This window comes from Mesoplodon densirostris, chromosome 15, assembly GCF_025265405.1.
Source record: "Mesoplodon densirostris isolate mMesDen1 chromosome 15, mMesDen1 primary haplotype, whole genome shotgun sequence".
Classification (NCBI taxonomy): domain Eukaryota; kingdom Metazoa; phylum Chordata; class Mammalia; order Artiodactyla; family Ziphiidae; genus Mesoplodon; species Mesoplodon densirostris.
The window spans coordinates 3,379,967-3,403,362 of NC_082675.1; the positions used below are offsets into that span (position 1 = coordinate 3,379,967).

At 41.6% G+C, this 23,396-nt stretch overlaps 1 protein-coding gene across 1 annotated transcript in view; it reads right to left on the minus strand.

Moving 5' to 3' along the window:
* Positions 1 to 23,396, minus strand: part of GLT1D1 (glycosyltransferase 1 domain containing 1) — a 91,787-nt gene that overhangs the window by 34,494 nt on the left and 33,897 nt on the right. Inside the window, exons 5-8 of the mRNA XM_060118721.1 lie at positions 19,980 to 20,016; positions 17,601 to 17,657; positions 8,148 to 8,243; positions 7,473 to 7,522 (exon numbers count right to left, since the gene is read on the minus strand). Of these exons, the coding sequence (XP_059974704.1) occupies positions 7,473 to 7,522; positions 8,148 to 8,243; positions 17,601 to 17,657; positions 19,980 to 20,016 (240 nt within the window). The remainder of the gene's footprint in view (positions 1 to 7,472; positions 7,523 to 8,147; positions 8,244 to 17,600; positions 17,658 to 19,979; positions 20,017 to 23,396) is intronic.

Here is a 23,396-nt window from a genome sequence, read left to right on the forward strand (position 1 = left end):
CCAGTGTGGGTTACATCCGCCATTTTGTAAGGAGAGGAACGGGCACCTGATTCCACTTCCACCAGACCACATACGGTGGGAGGAGTTGAGGGAGACGCCCAGACGAAGCGCAAGAGGTGAAATGGATGCCAAACAGTCAAAGCAAAAAGTGGATGAGCATTGCATATGCAGATTACCTGTTTGTTTATACGAGTGATCAAACAAGAACTGAATACTTTCATAGGTCACTTAATGGAAATCAATGTTGCCATTATGTTTGGTCCCTGGTGTTTATTCAGTGATTTTCCCTCAGGGAAAGAGTGTTCTTGGCAGTGACAATGGTGCTCAGCTGTAATTTAATGTAGCAATTACCCCTTATTGCATCATCCTTTGATGCAATATGCTGACTTTTGTAAGTAAAACTTCAATAGGCTTGGATATCTTCATTTACTTCCGTGTTCATTTACATGAACAGTATGTATATTGTTGTATATATGTACCTTCATATGTATATGTATGAATACATATACACATATGCATATATATGTATGTATATTGTCTGGGAGGAAGAAATTTTCCTCTCCCCTTCGAGGTTCTTCTGGCTGGTCTAAGAATTAAATTGACGTGAGACAGATGAACAGGAGAGAAACAAACACAAGTTTAATTACATGTATACATGGGAGAGACCCAGGAAAACTAAGTTATCAGCTAAAGACAGAAGAGGGTGTTGAGGGTAGGGGTTTGGGACCTCAAAGTGAAGGACGGCAATTCACATGGAGATGGAAAAGCAAATGTTTGGTGAACAAATGTTTGCTGGGACAGGCAGAGACAATGGGCCACAGAGAGGAATTTAACAAACACACCTTGCTGGGTTCCTCCCTGTCTCCACACCTAGTTCATACTGTGGTTTCCTATGGTGATGCTTCCTTCCTGGTGCTCGATGGACATTCTCTGGGCAGTTAGGGGGAGGGTCAAAGGTTCTTCCTGAGTCTTTTGGGCCTTGATTGTTTACAGCTAGAAATAATAATAAGTAATAATCCACATGCCAAAGAGACATTTTGGGGTGGCAATTTTCACTCTCTCACTATATATATATAATTTTATTTACCTCCTTGTTCATTCCTTCAAGAAGTACTTACTGAGTGTCACTGTGCTGCAGGCACATGGACATATCCCAGTGAATAGAATAGACATGGCCCCTTTCCACAGGGAGCATGCAGTCTGGTTAGGATGACAAACAAGAACAAATAACGGCCACATTGATTTCCATTAAGTGACCTATGAAAGTATTCAGTTCTTGTTTGATCACTCATGAAAACAAACAGGTAATCCACAGATGCCATGCTCATCCATGTGTTGCTTTGACTATTTGGCATCCATTTCACCTCTTGCGCTTCGTCTGGGCGTCTCCCTCAACTCCTCCCACCGTATGTGGTCTGGTGGAAGTGGAATCAGGTGCCCGTTCCTCTCCTTACAAAATGGCGGATGTAACCCACACTGGACCGTGGACCTTGAAGGGAAAGATTCAGAGACTAAGAAATGGATGCAGCCAAACCTGGTCTTCAGCCTCCACAACAATTCTCTTAGTAGCCCTTGTCACCTCCTAATAAATTCCCTCGGGCTGAAGCTGGACTGATGCGGCATCCAAGGGGGCACTGGCTGAGCTGCGTAGCCAGGTCTTCACTGGGGTCTCAGATCTGACCAGGCTCCACGAAGAGATGTGTACAGAGAGACAGGGAATCACTGCTGCATGCACTGCGATTATTCCCTGATAATAGGCCCTAACAATAGGTTAGTGAATAACAAGTAACTAACAGAGTCAATGCAATTTTGTACTAAGAGACCCTGCACATGACCTGGAAAGGCTACAGCCCTCCAAAAGTGTGTGATTTAGACTTAAAGAGTTTACTCAATCACTGAGCTTAGCAGTTAACAAAGAAAAAGATGAATGGAAGGAGAGTGTACTCACAGTAGATGTCAAAAATAACTGTAATACTCAGGGTGCTTGATCTGCTCTAAGAGATAAAGGTTACAAGATGAATCTTAATGTGTCCCAAGATTTGACCTCTGACCCACTACTCAAATCTATTTCCAAAAGATCAGCATATTAACCCATAACATTGTAGCAAATATTCAATGTCAAATGTAAAATCCTTTTAGTCGCCTCCTACATCTGAATTCAAAAGTGATGCTGGGGGCTTCCCTGGTGGCGCAGTGGTTGCGAGTCCACCTGCCGATGCAGGGGACACGGGTTCAAGCCTTGGTCTGGGAAGATCCCACATGCCACGGAGCAACTAGGCCCATGCGCCACAACTACTGAGCCTGTGCTCTAGAGCCCGCGAGCCACAACTACTGAGCCTGCGCGTCTGGAGCCTGTGCCCCGCAACAAGAGAGGCCGTGACAGTGAGAGGTCCGCGCACCGCGATGAAGAGTGGCCCCCGCTCGCCGCAACTAGAGAAAGCCCTCGCACAGAAACGAAGACCCAACACAGCAAAAATTAAAAATAAATAAATAAAGAAGCTTTCATATAAAAATAAAAAAAGTGATGTTAAATTGAATTCTTGATGCTGAAAACTGATAGATGCTTGGAAATCTTATAATGATAGTGAGGAAGAGCTTGGGTCAGGAGAAGGATATCTGAGCCAGACCAAGATGTGGGGAGGGAATCTTTCACTGAGGAAGCAGCCAATGCACTGGCTTTCAAGAGGGAATATATGTAGTGGATGGAGAGAAACACACACACACACACACACACACCACCAAGCATGGCCCAAGTCAGTGTTGTCCAAACTTCGATCAGGGAGCACATCATGAAATCAATTTTGGAATAAAAATAACCTTTGTTTTAATGACATGGAATAGCAAAGCAGAGACATAGAACAGGTTTTTTAAAATAACAGTGTGTGAAATACATGAAGCAAGAGTATTAATAAAGCTTGTTTCTGGTGCGTGTGTGTGTGTGTGTGTGTGTAGTGGGTCACTAGGTAAAACGTGCAGGAGTTGGCTTTACTTGATGTCTGGCCGTGGTAAGAGCTTTTTTATAGAAATAGGCAAACAGGGCTGTTAGAAAACAGGGGGTCCCACCCCACTCTCCCCAACAGAACCATTTTTTTTTTTTTTTTTTTTTTTTGCGGTATGCGGGTCTCTCACTGTTGTGGCCTCCCCCGTTGCGGAGCACAGGCTCCGGACGCGCAGGCTCCGGACGCGCAGGCTCAGCGGCCATGGCTCACGGGCCCAGCCGCTCCGCGGCATATGGGATCCTCCCAGACCGGGGCACGAACCCGTATCCCCTGCATCGGCAGGCGGACTCTCAACCACTTGTGCCACCAGGGAGGCCCCCAGAACCATTTTTAAACATTGACCAGCATATCACTGGTTATGGAGAAAAAGCAAACAAACATAAAACTTAACAGACACTAGCCTTATCTGAATTACTGGAGGATCTGAAATGTGTGTCTACATACACTGGTTTTAAATCTTTGGGGCAATTTTCTGGCGGTTCAGTGGTTAAGACTCCGCGCTTTCACTGCCGAGGGCTGGGGTTCGATCCCTGGTCGGGAAACTAAGATCGCACTAGCGGTGTGACATGGCCAAAAAAATAAAAATAAAAATCTTTTGTAAGGAAGAGGGAATCAAGAAGGAAACAAGAGGTTTGAAGGAGCTTGTGACTAATTGGATTCTAAGTACTGCCTTAGAAATTTAGAAACTCAAATTATTCTGTCTGCTAAGATGACACTAAGGTGTTTGCTGTAATGGCTATTGTAATGGCTCTTTAGATTTGATAAAGACCTTTTAGAAGGCAGGGATATTCCTAGGGGCTGAATGTTTGTGTCCCCCCTAAAATTCATACGTTGAAATCTTAACCCTCAAGGTGATGGTTTTGGGGGGTGCGGTCTTTGGGAAGTGCTTAGGTCATGATGCTGGAGCCCTCATGAATGGGATTAGTTTTCTTACAAAAGACCCCGGAGCGCTCCCTCGCCCCTTCCACCACGAGGACACAGCAAGAAAGGAAGAGCCTCCTCATGACAACATGACCAAGCTGGCACTTTCATCTGGGACTCGCAGCCCCCAGAACTGTCAGAAATAAATCGCCGTTGTTTGTCGGCCGCCCCATCTGCGGTCCTTGGTTATAGCCGCCCGGATGGACCAAGACAGATGCACACTAGTCAGGTCCAAAGCCTTCGCTTCTGCATTCAGGTCCGTGCAAGGCTGAGAAGGAGGCTGCATCCCTGCAGGCAGATTTAGATCTGGAAGATCCAGTCTCTCCAGTCGGTGGAGGAGAAGTGAGCAAATCTCAGTAAAGCTCTGGGCTGAGTGTGCCTGCCTGCAAAGTGCCAGGTGCTTACGGCTGGTTTTGCTAAGCAGCAAATTTGCAACCCAAGGATGCTTTTCCCCGTTTCCTTGAGGGTTTTTAATTATAGATAGTGGAGTGTCTTGTGGAAGAAGTGCTTGCCAACCGTTACTAATTCATGGCAATGAACTTAAGGACTAGCAGCTCTCAGATCGTAACTCTTCACCACCCTTCACTCGCGAGCTCCCTTTCATGGCTCCTCTTCCACTCGTTCATCCCCTTGTTGCTTTGTGCTCCCGCTCCACCCAAGCAAACCAGCTTGGTGGCTGAAGATGCAGCGTCAGAATGGGCCCACGGGGGCCTTGGGGGTGGGGCATTCTACAAGACTAGTCCCAGACCCGCATTTGCCCAGTAAGCATCCTGTCCTCAGGTATATCAGAGATTTATTAGACTAGTTTGGACAAAGACAGGAGGGGCCCCTGGAATTAAGGAAGCACTTAAGCTTCCCAAGACACGTCTTTCCACGGTCCCTGCAAACCTGCTTTGCCTCGCCCAGCTCACGTCACCCTCTGCTCCCTGATCCTTAATAGGCAAAGTCATGACAGCCTTTGCTCAAAACCACTTAGGATTGCCTCCCTCTGGAAGTTACAAAAGAGAAAATACAGAGATGCATTTTGTAGGGCCAACAAGGCAAACAGAGAGAAAGAGAAAGAGAGAGAGAGTGCATGTGCATGCACACATGCATGGACAAGCATAAGTACATTTGTCTAATTAGTTCCCAGCAGTTAAAAATAAGACATTTCACACACACAGGCATTTTTTCAAGAGAGGAAGAAAAAGGCCTCTGGATTGTGGCTTCTCTTGCAAGGCTGACAAGGGAGCCTGCATCTTTGAATGCAAACCCTGCTGTGGCTGAATCGTGCCCCGCCCACCATTCATTCCACAGTTGGCCACAGTCTCCACCCTCCTCTACCGCCTCCCAACCTGAAGCCTGAGGGACAAGTTTCCCTGCAGTGAAACTAGGAGGAAAGAGACACATTTTTTACACTCACTGCTCTTTTAAAATTAGGCAAACTAAAGTTAGAGGGAAAGTTGTACGTTCCAAAAAAAAATGGCAGAATAAATATCTTTGTCCTGAGAAGGGACAAGCCTTCCTAATTGTTTAATGTAAAAAACAATACAACAGTGTTTCTTCTAAAAGACTATGACTTAGGAAGCCTTTATGAAACAAATGGCCTCCTTCACCTGTAGGCAACTGAGTTAAAGATGAAGATGCTTAATAAATGCAGGAAAGCACCACGTGGCCTGGTCACTCCCTCTTCTCTGACCTCTGTATCAGCTCAAATGCTGCCTTGGTCTTTATGTCTCTGGAAAAGGGTTTCTGGCACATATTTAGTGCTAAACTAGTGCTTCGAAGTTTGCCACCTCCCTCTAGGTTTCCTTAAAAGGAAACCCGACAGAAAAAGTCAAACAGAGAAATCAGATCATCATTAGCCAGATGTTTGCGAACGTTTTTCTCCATCAAGCATTGTTCTTTTGGTATTTCTTCCACTGGGCACGCTGATTGATTCTCGATAAAAACTGCTTCCCAAACTTTGGCTATTTGCGTACTTTCACAATTTGTCACATCTGTGCCCCAGCTGTACTATTGCTTATTTACTACTTTTTGTGACATCAATTCATTTTTAAAGGAAATTTTCAGCATTGGAAAGCCAGTATCACACACCATAAGTAGAACAAAACCATAAAAGTAAAAACAATGGAAAAGAAAGCCACATTACTAAATTCCTTCAGGATAACTGTTGTCGCCATGGCTCTAACCTCAGGCCTTCTCTCTTGGTTAGCAAGGAATTTAGCATCAAACTAAAACTTTTTCAGTCAATCGTGCTCTTTGAACAGGAGGATGGAAAGAGAATTAAAATCATAATAGTAACAACTTTGCCACTATGGGACCTAACATTCATTATTCAACATGCATTCATTAGTGCACTAGGGATTATCTTGTTAACCATCAAAAGGCTGGCCCTGAGCGTGTGATGGATGTGGGTATGTGCGTGCAGGCCTGGGTATGTGCGTGCCTGTGTGGGTGAGTGTCTGTTATACCAACAAAGAACATGGATGATGGGGTGATTCATCTTCCATGTGACAACCAATGTGGCTACACAGATTCTAGCCCTTGATATGTTTTTAGGCTAGGGGGCCTTTTTCAAGGTAAATGTAGTATTTCCAAAGGTCTTTAGCATTCTAAGGAAAAGCTTGGCAACCCCTGCATGCTCGGTGGGTCCCCAGGGAACTAGGAAAACAAGAGAGGAGGAATTACAGAACAGAACAGGGAGGTCATGCAGGCATTTAACATGCACAGACTTAGCCATCCGGCTGGGCAAAAGGGAAAGGAAGCGTGAGCCGTCCTAGGGCGCAGGGGATGCACTGTGCAGCCCTGGCACAGAAGCCCCACAAAGAAAAGAAAAGGCCCTGCTACTGCAGTATTACATCCCACCTGGCGGGATACGTACTTTATTTTCCAAACTGCTTGGAGCAAATCAGCGTTCACTTTCACGAGATGACCAGTGTGTCACCACCCAGATTATCTGCGTCCTGAGCGCTTAGAATTGACTCTGAAACAGAGCACATGCTTGCTCCGGATCTGCTGGAGGGGAGAGGGGATATCCCGAGTCCCGGGGAGTGAGAGGCAGCACCTCCAAGCCCTGCCACTGGTCTCTGCTCCCCGGACAACGGCCACTGACAGGCAAGGACATGCCCCAGTGCAGACTGTATTTCTTGTGCTTTTCCACCCCACTCAGCTCCTGAATGCAAGTCAATGGCTTAATCCGGTGCTCGGGTGAAGGAACAGCTCTGTGTTTGTCAGTTGAGCACTTCCAGGAAGTTTCAAAGACGATCCGGACCACAAGGCACGTTTGCCTTATACACCGACTTACATGGACTTGCTTTATATGACTCCTCTGTATTCCCGTAAGAATTTCTTACCCTTTGTAGCAATAAGTTAATTGTGAAGTCTTATAAAGCCTCATAATCTTTAACCTTGGTCTGGTGTTCATTGTTAAAAAGGTAAACAGACTTTATATACTTAAGAAAGCAAGAAACTTTGGGTTAGAAAAGCAACAGAAACTAATTTTAGAAAATACATAAGAAGAATAAAGAGGAAAACAGAGATGAGGTCAATGCTTATGGCAGATCAACTTACTTCAGGACCGACGATAACCATGTAAACGTTGGGCTCCTCTTGATGCCATGCTTGGGGAGAAAAAAAGAAAAAAAAAACTTTTAAAATGGTTTTAAGTCACAGCTGAAAACATAAATCAGTTTAATATTAATTACGCTACAATATAAATTATTTCATATCATTTTGCTTTCATTCATATGTCAACTTATAATTATTTTAAATGTAAGTATTTGACATTTTATGGTTTTAAGGAAAATATTTTTTTCTAGAACGTTGCACATTTTTCAGATATCTAATTTATTAGGTACTTAGGATGGATATGCCACCACAATTCAATATGGATTTTAGAATATACTGAAGAGTCTATAGATTAACTTAAGCAATGCAACAAAACTCCAAATGTATCATACAAATTGGCATGTGTAAAATATTGCCAGATAAAATTATTTTAGACTTATCATTATTGGCTGTGTTTTATGATTTCCTGAGAAGCTGAGGGTACAGGAAGGTAGGAAACAACTGAAATGACTGCACAGCGAGATTATTTTTCTGGTTGTTTCCAAAGTAACAATCTAGAAACAGTTCTGCTGATGGGCAAAAAAAAAAATGAGAAAACTCAAAGTCCTAAGGAGAGACATGGGAAGACAGGGACCCCAGTGGAATTCCGCAGGCAAAGGGTCACCTGAGAACACATACCCGAGAATGCATCCACCAAATAGAGAGGGTCTTTCACTTGTCGGAGTCCACAGATCAGGAGAAACACGTGTAGGTTGTCAGCATTTTGGTTAATCTCTGCAACAGAAGAGTTCAAGGTATTTTCAACGAAGAGGACTTGGATCGATGACCTGGCGACAATGGCCCCGCAGACACAGCTCAGAGGCTGCTGGGCTCTGACCTCTCAGGCAGCTGCTCCCACGCTTAAGTTTTATCTTCATTTCACTGCATGAACTAACTGTTCCTCCTGGTGCAGCAACCTGAGCTGAACTTGGCCTAATAAAGTAAAGGTACTTTTGCTGCAATGCAGAAGGATGAGGTGATAAGAACTGACTCCGTTATGACTGAAATGTCAGCCACAGGTCCTAGAAAATATTTCCATGCAATTCCAGTTAGAAAGAATCTTTTCTTTATGAAACGAGAAAGATGGTTTATATAGGAATGTCCTCTTCAGTTCGTATATATCTATATATAGGGACACACACGTAATGTATACGTGCCCACAGATACATAAGAGTTCATATATGTCTTGAGTTCGTATATGTCTATATATAGGGACACACGCGTAATGCATACCTGCCCACAGATACATAAGATAAGAGGTTTAGGTTTGCTACATTGAAAGTTGTAGTGTAAGGCGAGTTGCAGGTCACCACATTCTTTGTGGTCCCTCCCAGCGAGAGGTGGAACCCATTTCCCCACCCCTAGATGCAGGGCTGACCTGGTGACTGGCATCAACAACAGAGCGGGAGTGACTTCCAAGTCTTGGCCGTGGGAAGCCTGGTGTGCAGTGTCCCCACCCACTGGGATGCTGCTGCCTTACAGTCAGGCCCGGCTGCCTCCTTAGGAGAGACCCAACCACCCACGCAGGACCCGTCAGGCCTCAGCCCAACTTACAAGTGAGCCCAGTACACACAGTGGAAGCAGGGATGACCCAAGTCCAAACCGCCAATCCGCAAAATCATGAGAAAATCCATGGCGGTTGTTTAAAGTCACCATTTGTTGAGGAGGTTTGTTTGGCAGCCATAGATCATGCAGTCAACAGAAATACTGGGGAGTTCCCCGGTGGTCTAGTGGTTAAGATTCGGCGCTCTCACTGCCATGGCCTGGGATCAATCCTTGGTTGGGGAACTGTGATCCCACAAGCCACATGGCATGGATCCCCAAAAAAGAAAAGAAAAGAAGCCACCCTGCCTTCTTTATAAAATTTCATTAAAGCAAAAGAAGCTATTAATATTAACCCAAGCTAGCCTAAAACTTAACCATTTCCAAACATATGTAATTGGACATAAAATCATGCAAGGAGAAGGTTTTCATTCATTCATTTCACTCATGCAATTCTTAATGTAAATAATTTCATCCCCTCTGTGCTTTAAGTCTTGAGTAGTAATATAATTAGAATGAATGTAATAAGATATATTGACAGCACTCTGACACAATCACAAAAGCTCATAATAATAATAATACATAACCAGCACAGGAGAAAGTCTTTACTGAAATGTTAAGATTCAGATGTCCTCTTAGAAAAACCTTAAATCATTATTATAGTCTCTGAATTAACTGTTGACAATTTCATTGAGATATGTGGAGGTTTTTTTGGTTATATATTTTTCCTATATTTTCCGTATTGAGACTAACCTTAGAAATACAGACCTTAGTGAATATTTCTCTGACCAAAAGTTTAAGCTAGAGGCTATGTCCAGAATTTGAATTTGAGATCAGAAGAATTTGAGGTCAGGCATTTGAATCTGGGGTCAGGAGACAAGCTCTTCTCTTTAGTAAAGGATGCAGGGGACTTCCCTGGCGGCCCAGTGGTTAAGACTCCACGCTTCCACTGCAGGGGGCACAGGTTCAATCCCTGGTCAGGGGAATAGGATCCTGTGTGCTGAGTGGTGCGGCCATAACAAAATAAAATAAAATTAAAATAATAAAAAATAAATAAATTTTAAAAAATGATACAAATTGAAGAATACCATTAAGGAAAGGAAGGTCAGGTGTGAAAAACAGCCAAAACCTATAGAGTTAGGCAAGAACCATCCATGAATGCTAACGGTGGTGAGGGGGGAAGTGTGATGAGGGCAGACATGACAAGTGCCTTCTCAAAAGTAACCTATTGATTACAAAGGAAATATAACACCTGGACATGGGGAAACCGAGAAAGACACCCACTTAACTCAGGGAGGAGACCTTAACCCAGCACATGTGGCTTTATTTACACACACACACACACACACACACACACACACACACACAGAGTTGATATATTTTTTTAAAAATCACCAGTAATGGAAGAAGGTAATGTTATGTGTCTCCAGGTGTGATACAGTGAGAAGGATACAACATCCCTTACATCATCCTCATCATGTAAATACATGGAATATCCATTCAACTATATAAAAGGAGTGAAGAGGGCTTCCCTGGTGGCGCAGTGGTTGAGAGTCCGTCTGCCGATGCAGGGGACATGGGTTCATGCCCCAGTCCGGGAGGATCCCACATGCCGCGGAGCTGCTGGGCCCGTGAGCCATGGCCGCTGAGCCTGCGCATCCGGAGCCTGTGCTCCGCAACGGGAGAGGCCACAGCAGTGAGAAGCCTGCATACCGCAAAAAAAAAAAAAAAAAAAAAAAAAAAAAAGGAGTGAAGAAAAGGAAGGCAGAAGGAGAACCATGGACGTACCAGAAAGAGGGGGAAATCAAAGAAATTGTACTACCAAATTGAAAAAAAGTAAATACAAAAACAAAACAAACACAAAGACGGCATCCAGAGATGGCATCCAAAGAAAGCCCTATTTTAAAGAACCGATATGATGTCTCGGTAAAAAGGCTGCATCTAATTCTTTATTTTTGCTTTGTGACAAGTGTAGATGTTAGAAACCTACTTTGTTGCTTGACTTCGATTTGACACGTGTTGGCGACTCAGAACAGCAGGTTCGGAAGACCCGCTGGCCTTCTGGTGAGGTAAAGCTGGAGAAAAGTGGCCCTCTTCGTACCCCACCCCAGGATCCCTAGGAAAGCCAACCTCGAGAGACAATAATCCATAATTCACAACACTGATCTTCAGAATGTTCTGACTATGACTTACAGTAAGATGTACACACTATACTGCAACCCTGTACACATGAAATATGTGTTTATACATATAGACACACAGACACGGTACAGTTTCAAAGAATCATTTAGATTTATTGCATACAAGGCGCTCTGATATTTTCTATTCTATTTCATTTCAATTTTTTAAAGTGCTGCTGCCCAGTTCACTAAATGATTTTGAGATCCACCCCCCCACGACCTACCAGACCCTAGAGGGAGACGGAGTTAATCCCACATTCTCTTGCCTCTTTCCCCCTCTTCTTCCTGGGCAGGAGATCAAATGTCATGGGAATTTAGAAACCTATATTAGAATAGGATCAAACAAAGAACCAAAGGCTTTGTCTTATTCTAGGATTTAAAAAAAAATTTTTTAAATTAAATGCAGAGACAACATCTGGGTTTGAGAGTTTACATGCACTTTTCACATACACCAATATCGTTTTCAGGAAATGAAGTTCAAAAATCCTGATCAAACAACCAAGGTCTCAGGCCCGACCTCATGGATACATCAACTCTAAGTAATTCCATTTCAGCTTCTCCCCGGGCCTTGGCCAACTTTAGGGAAATGTACCGTGTTCATTCTCAGATTTTAAAAAAGAACTAAAACTACTGGCCTCTAGAGGTTTGAAGGTGAGGCAGGTACCTACCTAATTTGTTTAGTGGATTTCATTTCCTCATTTTAACACCAAGCTTATTTTTCTTCTCTTTACTTTTCCTCTCACATCTGGGATTCGCACAAGTCAAGGCTGGAACTCATCCCTTACAAATACAACCATTTACGTGTCTTTCCGATATTACCATTTCCTGGAGAATGGTATTTTTATCTACAAAATGAAACGTGTTGATTTCATGGTCTGGCACCCTAGCGGTCCCAACAGACTAAGCACCATGCTCCCAAATCCTCTAAGTGACTCATCCATCCGCTGGTTCTAGAATAGAAACCCGATCCGTGTTTAAGCTACATTCTTTGCCGTTTTCTATTCCAGCAGCTCTGTCTTTTTTGTTTCTTTTTTTCACGCGTGATTATAAGGAGAAGAGAATTCAAGAACTTCTGTTGATTAGACTTAGTGACTTTTAGCTGAAAAATCTCATTTGGGGGACTGTGAACGCATACAGGGATCTAAAGACATGAATTTTCCATGTGAAAAAACAAGTGAGTTTTCCTAGGAATAGCCTGAGGAAGGAAAATATGACCATCTGAGTTTTGCATATGAGAGTTTCCATATAGAAATACAAATAGAGTTTTAAAGAAGAGAGAGAGAAAATTAAATAAACAATGAAAATAGAAATAAAATGAAAATAAAAACCAAGAAGGTGTGTCCAGGTCAAGGTTAAGCTTTCACAGTTTCGGGATTTGATGGCCTGAGAGGCACCGTTACTCTAGATGCATTAGTTATTGGCATTTAAAAGCAAAAATCCTGGATCACTGAATCATAACAACATTTAAGATGTACCTGAAAACACAAAGACCAGATAACTAACTTGATGTCTAAACACATACCTTCGGATCAGAAGAGCTAATGAGAACATCGCGTGAAAAATTATAACAATGCCACTTAGTGCCTTTAATCTATTTTACTCTTTATTTGTTCCTAGTTGACCTGTTTGATCATGGAATCTGGTTGGCATAAAACTGATTTCATGTTTTAAACTAAGGAGACTTAGTTAATTTGTTAGCTTGGGCTTAGAGATACAACTGAAGATTCTCAGCAAACCCGAGACATACCTTAAAGGAGAATAAACCCTGAAATGGACATTAGATATTTAAGAAGGTGGCTATAAACCCTGGGGACTAATCCGCTACCCACCTACTTATATTCAGTGTTCAGTGAGGCCCTTCCCAACCCACTCCCCTTGATATCAAGGTTAACAATTCATAGAAATCCAGAGGGTGAGTATTTGATCACTAACGGTCTGCATCAAATTCACTGTAACTTCTGTTTTCACTGTCTCAGCCCAGAGTGGAAGTGACAAAACACAATCATAGGTTTAGAATGCTCCAGAGGCCAGGGTGAGATAGAGGATGGGTGAGAAAAATGGTCTACCTCTGGAGTCTGAAAGTTGACAGAGATGAATGACTGTACAAATGAGAACAGACACCCGATCATAAAACCCTGAGACACCGCTGAGTTCTCCATCTTAACTCTTAAGCCATTCTCCAGAAGTCAGCTCCCGCAGTCCCCGCCGGAGCTTCCCTGAGCCCATATATTCTGAATGCGTTTACAGCTTCTGATCGCACACATTAAGAGTAAACTGAAGCCAACGTTCCCAAGAGGGGATATTGTCTGTGGAGTATTTTAAATCTCCTGGCTCTTCCGTTAATCACTCAACAGTACGACTGGTGAAACAAGTAACCATCAGGGTACAGACCTTGATGACAAATCACTCTCCTTTTGGAAATTATGAATCTTAGTTACACCGCAACAGTGACCTCTGATATACAGAAGATGGAATAACCTTACAACAGGCCTTTTTTTTTTTTTTTTTTTTTTTGCGGTACGCGGGCCTCTCACTGCCGTGGCCTCTCCCGTTGCGGAGCACAGGCTCCGGACGCGCAGGCTCAGCGGCCACGGCTCACGGGCCCAGCCACTCCACGGCATGTGGGATCTTCCCGGACCGGGGCACGAACCCGTGTCCCCTGCATTGGCAGGCGGACTCTCAACCACTGCGCCACCAGAGAAGCCCACAACAGGCCATTTAAAATGGGCCTCCTGAATAATAAGCCGTTCTGAATAACAGCTTACACTTCCTGACATGATAAAGCAACTGGATGCTGTGGGTTCATTTGTAACGCTGACAAGAGTCCTGCCATTCTTGCTGAGATTGATGTAAGACACTTGGAAAATTATTTCTAATCAAATGTTTGGAAATTTCTTCTTTTCAAGGGAAGCGAATGCTGACACGGAGTATGTGTTGGAGGTTTTGTCTGAAGTTTTCGGAGTAAAAACAGGCCTGGGGTGTCTTCCTGTCTGCTGAGGGCAGGGCACTGATTTTGCATTTTCACTCTCTTCTCTGAGATTTACAGCAGGACCTGCAACTTCAACTCCCCCTAATCGTACCCCTGCATTGTCGTCTTTAGAGAGAAGTATTCCAGGTTAAAAGAGATGACTTCTTAGGCCTCAAATTGCATTTGCTGAGATAATTTTAGCTGTTCTAGTACCTTTACCAGAATTACAGGGCTGATCAGCCTGCAAGGCAGTTATAATCCCAATTAGCATAAACTTATGGGCTTCATTTGTGGACAACTAAACTTTTTACACTTAAAGATATTGTACAATACAATAAAATTTTGCTTAAACACCGTAATTATGCTTGGATCATACCATGCACAGAAAACACAATGGCACCACATGTAGAGAAAATGGTACCCTCATAGCTTCACTGATGGACGTGCACCCTGATGTCACCTTTCCAAGGTGACACACTTACACATCATGTAAGATGTATGAAAGCTCTAGTTAAATGCATAATCTAATCCAGCAATTCTATTTTTAGGAATTGCTCCTAAGAAAACAATTGGGAAAACAGATGAAGATTAAAATCCTAGCACTTTCATCACTGCATATCAAAAAGTTTTTAAAAAATCTAAATTCCCAACCAAAAGGATTGTTTGGATACATTTATAGAATTTTAAATACCATAAAGGAATTAAAAACATGATGTAATTAGAACCAATAAATTTATATTTCAAGATATAATGCCAATGTATTACAAAAATCAAGTGTATCTCTATATACTAGCAACAACTAAAATTCAAAACTGAAATTAAAAAGAAAAACTTTATAGCACATCAAAAATAATAAAATCCTTCAGAATATTTTTAAAAGACAAGAAAGACCTGTACAAATCATTATGAAGATAAATAAGACCCAAGCAAATGGAAAGATACATCATGTTCAGAGATCTTAAGACAAATTATTGTTAAGATAGCAATTCTCTCTAAAATGATCTGTGGATTCAATGCAACAAGATTTTATAGAAACTGAAAAGATGATTCTAAATTTTGTATATGGATATGCAAAAAACCTAGAAGAGCTAAAACAATTCTGAAACAAAGTCATAGGCTAACCCTATCTGATTTCTACACGTACCATAAATCTACAGCAACAAGACAGCATGATACTGGCATAAAAGTAGATTTATACTGACACAAAGGAACACACACAGTAAACTGATTCTCAGCAAAGGAACCAGAGCGATTCATTGAAAAACATTTTCAATGATACCGGAATTTACAGAAAAAAATGAATTTTGATCCCTACCTCCTAATATCACACACAAAATGTAATTTCAGATGGATTACAATCCTAATGGAAAAGCTTAAACTTCTGGAGGAAAAAACAAGGAAAATATCTTTTCGACCTTAGGGTAGGCAAAGATTTCTTAGACAGGACTCAAAATGACTAACTATTAAAGAAAAAACTGATAAGCTAGACTTCAACAAAATTTAAAACCCCTGCTATTCAAAAGACATAGTTAAGAACACGGAAAGGTAAGCCAGAGAATGGAAGAAAACATTCACAATATATGTATCTGACAAAAAGCTTCTACCCAGGGGGGGAAAAAAAAGCACAAACCCCTCCTGCAGACCAAGAATTAAAAGACAACACACTAAAACATTTGGACAAAAGGCCTGGCTAGACACCTCACCAAGGAAGATATCGACACATAAATGCCCAACACCACCATCAAATACCATTTCATGATCCCCTAGGATAACTACAATTAAATAGACTGTCCACACCAATTGTTGGCAAGGATGTGCCATAACTAGGTCTCTCATCAATGTCTGTGGAAATGTAAAATGGTACAACACTTTCAAAAACTGTTTGGCTGTTCTTTTATGAAGTTAAGCAGGTATCCACCCTACACTCAAGTTATTCACCAGAATCCTTGCACAAGAATGTGGAGAGAGAGCAGTTTTATTTATAGTACGTAAAAATGGAAAACAATTCAAAAGTCCATCAATAGGAGAACAGAGAAACAATGTGTGACACATCCATACAATGGAATAGGACTCGGTAATAAAAAAGGAGCTACAGATACACACAATATGCATGAATCTCAAAAACATTATGTTGAGCAAAAAAGATGCCAGACACAAAAAGTACTTACTGTATGATTCCCCTTAGATGAAGTTCAAGAACAGGTAAAACGAATCGATGATGATAGAAATTGGAATAGGGGTCCCTTACAGAGGGATGGGAATTAAATATGGAAAAGCACAAGAGGTTACTTTCTTGAGCAGTGGAAATGGGATCTGTCTGGATTAGGGTATTTATACATTTGTCGGGACTCATCTAATCTTACCCTAGAAGTCTGTAAATTTTACTTTAGTTTAGAAATTTTAAAAAAAGAATAAGTTAGCTCATATTGTTACTAACATAATGAATAAATAAAGCAGGTTAGAGCAGTAAGTACAGTTTGACTCTACTTTTGTCTTTTAAAAATCATTATATATATGATTATTTATACATATGTATTATTTAAACATAAAATATAAAGTCACACCTAGTTATATATAATTTATATATAATCTATATATAATATAAATAATATAGATATCATACATATTATGCATTTACAATAAATATACAAATATCACATATTTATATATTTACATGATGATTTTAAAAGACAAAAATATATAATAGGTTAATACAGCTATAATTTAATATTATATATTAATGCATGAAAAGCATTCATATATATATGTAAAATTGTTGAGAAAGATATATCAAAACACTAATAGCAGTTCCTTTTAGGTGCTGAGATTTCAAGTGGTTTAAAAGTTTGTTTCTTAATCTGATCTCCATCTTACAATGGTCACATTTTTTTTTAAATTTTTGGCCATGCCACACGGCTTGCAAGATCTTAGTTCCCCAACCAGGGACCGAAGCCGGCCCCATCAGTGATAGCGCCAAGTCCTAACCACTGGGTTGCCAGGGAAGTCCCACAAGAGTCACTTCTTATGTGTGTAGCTAATAAAGTAACACCGAATGAACACAGGAGGTTGGCATCCTTAATAAGGACAAATGTCACATGATACTAGGTGTTTGGGAGGTTTGTCTGAAGAGCAGCGTCAGAGAGGCTGCCACTAATCTTCCTCCTGTGTCTCAGCTGCATTCCCATCCTCACCGGGATGGGGCCACTGATGACACCTCGGCAAACGGGGAGAAACGAAGTTTGTTCTAATCATGCCTTGCTCCCTCCTTTGTTCTACCCAAAGAGTCCATTTCTTCGACCCTGGCAGCCTCTTCTTCAAAGCCACGTGAACCTAGCAAGGAACTGACACAAGTTGGCAAGATGCACTTGAGTCAAAATCCTACCAGAAGCTTTCATCTCTTACCTGAACGCTGAAGGAAGGTGTTCCAGTTAAAGGTGGTGCTCGGCACTGTTGCAATTCCTGGGTCAAAGGAAAGAGAACAAAAGAAAGTTCATGTTGTTGAGACATAACCAGTTATTTTGTGTTGACATTCAAATAACCGTCATACTCGGTTCTTATAAAGAACTAAAGTTCTGAGGGCTTTGCTGAATTCCCATGAATCTCTCCAAGCCTGTGAGGTTTAAAATGAGCCCACAGGGGACTTCCCTGGCGGTCCAGTGGTTAGGGTTCCGCACTTTCACTGCCGAGGGCCCGGGTTCGATCCCAGGTCGGGGAAGTAAGATACCGCGTGCCACGCAGTGAAGCCAAAAACAAAAATAAAAAATAAAATAAAATTCGCCCACAGTTCCCAAGGAGAAAAGATCCATCACTTTCAACCCCACCATCCATTCCTGGGCCAAACTGTCTCTAGGTCACAGAAAGCTTAAGTTCCTAAAAAATGCATATAGGTGACAGGTATCCAAAACATTCCCAACTAAACTCTAAAAGAAATTACATAGAAATTATGTCTGTATTTAAAATTCCTCATCTCAACCTTCTAAATCATACATAATTTCCTGCTATCTATGTCACTTTTTCAGACAGCTTTCAGTTTAAAGTTCTCTGAAAAAATGAACATTTTAAGATTTCAAAAATCCAGAGGCAACATTTAACAGATTATCTCGAGAGCAGAAAAGATGTGAATTTTTATGGAATGTAAATTAAGTCGTTGAACCGCCTCTCCAAGGCACTTGTAAGCTGGCCATTCACACTGACTAATACAAACTACAGTTAGTAACGTTTGTAGTAAAGTCCACTCCACGCCTGCCCCAGCACAGACTGTGAGTGGATGTGTTCCACCCAGTCCTGGAAACCCTTAATCCCTGTGAAGCAGGTTGAGTCCTCTAGTTTATCTGGCTGGAAACCGAGGTTCATCGTGGTTAATCGGGATACAAAATGTTAGGTGTCAGAGGCTGCATCCAAACCCACACTCTGCATCAAAGCCCATATTTTTCCTGCAGCACCAATGTCTTCCATGGCTATAAATGAGGGGCTGTGGCAAAGGAATGGAAGGTCCAACCCCAGGCCTGCCCTGACACTTACACACCACTTTTATGCATATTGAGTCAGGGCATCGTTTTTTAAATGGGGACTCCAAGAAAGAGTTCGTTTGATGAGTGATTCTGATGCCAAAAGTATCCCTGAAACCACTAGAGCCTTGATAATGTGATGTTTATAAGGTGGACTTGTACGTGTGACCCTGGGCTCAGCACAGGTTCAAACCTAAGCTCAGAATCAGCTACGTGTTCTCTGGAGCTACTGTTTCCCTGATCTCTATTTTGCGGGTCAATGGTTCTTCCCTGGTGGTGCGGTGGTTAAGAATCCTCCTGCCAATGCAGGGGACATGGGTTCGAGCCCTGGTCTGGGAAGATCCCACATTCCGCAGAGCAACTAAGCCCATACGTCACAACTACTGAGCCTGCACTCTAGAGCCCACGAGCCACAACTACTGAAGGTTGCAAGCCACAACTACTGAGCCCACGTGCCTAGAGCCCATGCTCCGCAACAAGAGAAGCCACCACAATGAGAAGCCCGCGCACTGCAACAAAAAGGAGCCCCCGTTCGCTGCAACTAGAGAAAAGCCCGCACACAGCAACGAAGATCCAACACAGCCAAAAATAAGTAAATAAATAAATTTATTAAAAAAAAAACAATGTAGTGATAGTTTCAGGTGTACAGCAAACTGATTCAGTTTTACATATACATGTATCTATTCTTTTTCAAATTCTTTTCCCATTTAGGTTGTTACATAATATTGAGCAGAGCTCCCTGTGCTATACAGTAGGTCCTTGTTGTTTATCTATTTTAAATATAGCAGTGTGTACATGTCAATCCCAAACTCCCTAACTATCCCTTGCTCCCACCCTTCCCCTCTGGTAACCATAAGTTCGTTCTCTAAATCTGTGAGTCTGTTTCTGCCTTGTAAATAAGTTCATTTGTATCATTTCTTTTTAGAGTCTACATATCATACGATATTTGTCTTTCTCTGTCTGACTTCACTCAGTATGACAATCTCTAGGTCCATCCATGTTGCTGCAAATGGCATTACTTCATTCTTTTTAACGGCTGAGTAATATTCCACTGTATATATGTGCCACATCTTCTTTATCCATTCTTCTACATTTAAATTATTCTTTTATAATGTAGTCTTATTTTTATCTTAATGTTAAAAATAATAAATTCTACTATTTTCTACTATTTTCAAGTAAATCCCAGACATCGTGTTATTTCATTTCAGTAGCTATCTCTAAAAGATAAGAGACTCATTTTTTTTCACATATATATACATTTAAAATTTCTTACCTTGACTCTGGACATAGATCTTATCCTTAGCATGTGGCTTTTGAAAAGAGGGGAGAAAGAAAAAAAAGTAAGTTTGCTAGTCCATTCCCATTGCTGTTTAGAAAGAAAATGAAGGCCATAAAAATATCCTCTTGGAAAACATCACAAAGAATCATCTACACAGCCACTCACAGACTAGTACTTTATCAGAGCAAAGAGTTACCTCTGCTTTTAATGGGGGTCAGCCCATTAAAAACACGGCTTATCTAAGGTTAGAAGTACAAAGACGTCCCTTAAATCAGGCATAATGCAATGTTACCAATTTATAGTTACTATGTTAGTAGAAAAGTGATGAAGCTCAGACAGAGAACATGCCAGGGATACAGCCCATCAGGTGCATATCAGGAGCTGAGGTTGAAGGCAGAAGTTTTGGGAAATGTGGTTTGTGGATACAGATCCTTGAATAGAGAGAGTACACTCCCCACCTTTGGAGAAGCAAGGAGGAGATGGGGATGGAGGAGGAGGGGACGGAGCAGGAGATGGGGATGGAGGGGGAGGGGTACCCAGTATGTTGGGAAATAAGAGAACAGGCACCAGGGGGTAGATTCTTCCAGGATGTGAATGGACGGGTCTCAAGGACCCTGTAAGGACCTCCCCAAAAGCCTCTTTGACATCAAGGGACACCGTGACACTTGCATGACTCATCTAGATATGTGTCCCCAGATATATACTTACTATCCCTGGTGGTGTTTTCTGGCGGAACTTCACAAAACTACTAGAGAGAAAAAGAATCCATTTCTCAAGCTTGTTTCGAAACAGTGACATAAATGTTTTTAAAAATCAGGTTTAGACCCAAAGGTGGATGTTACGGGAGCAGAGTGAGAAATCCGCCTTAAAGGGCAGCAGGGTCAAGTAGGTGCAGAGGGCTGTTTCTCGTAAGTGATCCAAGATATGGTCATTTTGGTGATAAAGTCTAAAAAGGTGCATCTTTCTACTATGTGGCCTAAATATCAGCTCCATGCATGAAACGACTAAACTAGGTAAAGAGTGGCCATCACAGAAGTTGCACCTTCGGGCTCTCTCTACCTAAACGTGTGTGAAGGGCTCCGGTGGTCCTCTAGGTGACCGGGATCCTGTGTATTGCATAAGGTCTGCTGACCCACTTTGACCTTCATCCTCAAATCAGCTTTACGTTTTGGGAGACAAGCTAAAGGTGAGCCAGTCCCGACAAGGGAGAGACGATCAATGGGGAGGAGGGGGAGTTACCCTGCCCTCTGCCTGGTGGGTGGGAAGGTGCTGGGAGAGGAAGCATCCGGCCATCCTAGGACGGCTGAACGGAAGTTGGTACAGAGGGACTTCCCCAGCGGTCCAGTGGTTAAGACTCCAGGCTTCCAATGCAGGGGGTGCGGGTTCAATCCCTGGTCGGAGAACTAAGATCCCACACGCCGTGCACGGCATGGCCAAAAAAAAATAAGGAAGTTGGTACAGAGACACAAGTCTTGGTTTGGTTTTGCTTTTCACCTCAGCGTTACATTTTATATTTATCCATCAGAGGTACCTGAGACCTCTAAACGTCCCGAGTACCCTCCTCCATATGCCACACAGCAGGATGCAGCCCCTTCTAAAATGTCCTTAAAATAGCAAGCCTGCAAAAAAAGAGCTTCAAAAATCTCTTCTCTACTAGTTAAAAAAGATATTAACCTTAATGGAAAAAAAAAAAAAACGGTGAATAGCAGCCACTTGAAATCAGAGTTTAGCTCAGAGCCCTAAAATATTCCTTTTTGTTAAATTATAATTTCACTAGAAAACTGAAGAAAATTGTATTGGAATGGAGTGCAGGCTAAGAGTGCCTCTTCTTTAACCAGACCTAAGTCTACAACATTGGCTCAAAAAATGTCCATAAGAAGGATATTGAAGCACTGTCAAAAATATACCCGGATAGCATTTTAACTTTAAAGGTAATACAAGTGTTTGACAAAAACAGATTCACTATAATTCTATATAAATTCAATTCATGACTGTCAGGCAAAATGGAGCTTACAGCCTTACTACTATTTTCATTAGAACTGTGCCATGCAATTAGAAATATGTAAACCCCCAATGCTCCTCTCAAGAAAGTTCCTTTGGGCACAAACAGAAATTAATTAATTAAAAGGGTATCTCAACTCTATAAACAGAATAAGTTGACTCTATATGGAAATGTCTGGGTTTATCTGCTGATTTTACCTATCTCTGAGGATTATTTCCCCCAAAATCTATTGAACTCCCCGCCAAAACAAGTAAGTATCAAGTCCAATATAGACTTTTAAAGCATGTCATAAATGGTATTTGAAGATCTTATCCGAGCAAATCAAGAAAACAGAGGGGCAGTATAAAGGAAACGTGCATCTGAGTTATTTTTAATCATTGTAAGAAAAGCGATCTGGCAAAAGCCAATTGGCTTATATTGATTTCAAAAATCATTTTCTATATTAAAATGCTCTAAATACAAATTAGCTTTCTTTGCTCAATATTTATTGTTGTTTCACTTGCCTTGAAATAACATGAGTCGCAGTCCTTATATATATCATTTCCCTTGGAAGATCAGCTCATTGATGCATAAAATGAAAAAGAAGACTCGTGTGTGTGTGTGTGTGTGTGTGTGTGTGTGTGTGTGTGTGTGTGTGTAGGAAGGGTGGAGAGGGAAGATTCCCTATTTTTTTCTCCATTTTTAAAGTCTGTGAGAAACCATTACTTAATTTGACCCACTACTAAATATAAAAAGTCAGTGCCCTATAAATACCTATAAATACATGTGACTTTGTAACAGACCCAAATGCTCATTTATGCCTTTTTATAATGGAATACCAGACAGATAGCAACAACAAAAAGATTTCCCATTCTTTTATTAATATAACCTTATGAAATTAAGCTTTCCACCAAATGGAATCCACAATAAATATTACTTTTAAAATCTATGCACAATTTCATCCTCCACAGGTGGCAAAAATATTAATTTACAATTTCTGATGATGGCTTTGTTAAAAGTCATTTTAAAATAGCTACAAATTACTTAGAAGAAATCATGGCCTGTAAGTGTATAGCTTTCAAAATACATCACAAAACACAGAAATTGGGCATTTTTCAGGGGACACGGGTCTCTTCTTTTCTCCCTCTCCTCTTTTCCCTTAGAAATTGTTTTTAAGTAAGGAAAGAAAATAATGTTCAGGGAATTCCCTGGCGGTCCAGTGGTTAAGACTCAGTGCTTTCACTGCCAGGGCCCAGGTTCAATCCCTGGTCGGGGAAACCAAGATCCCGCAAGCCACGTGGCGTGGGAAATTAATAATAATAATAGTAATGTTCAAAACAAAAAGGAGGGGGAACAACCTTGTCACTAAATTACTGCAACTGAACCAGACAAGGAAAGATTTTTCAAGAAAAGGAAAAAATCCACAAATG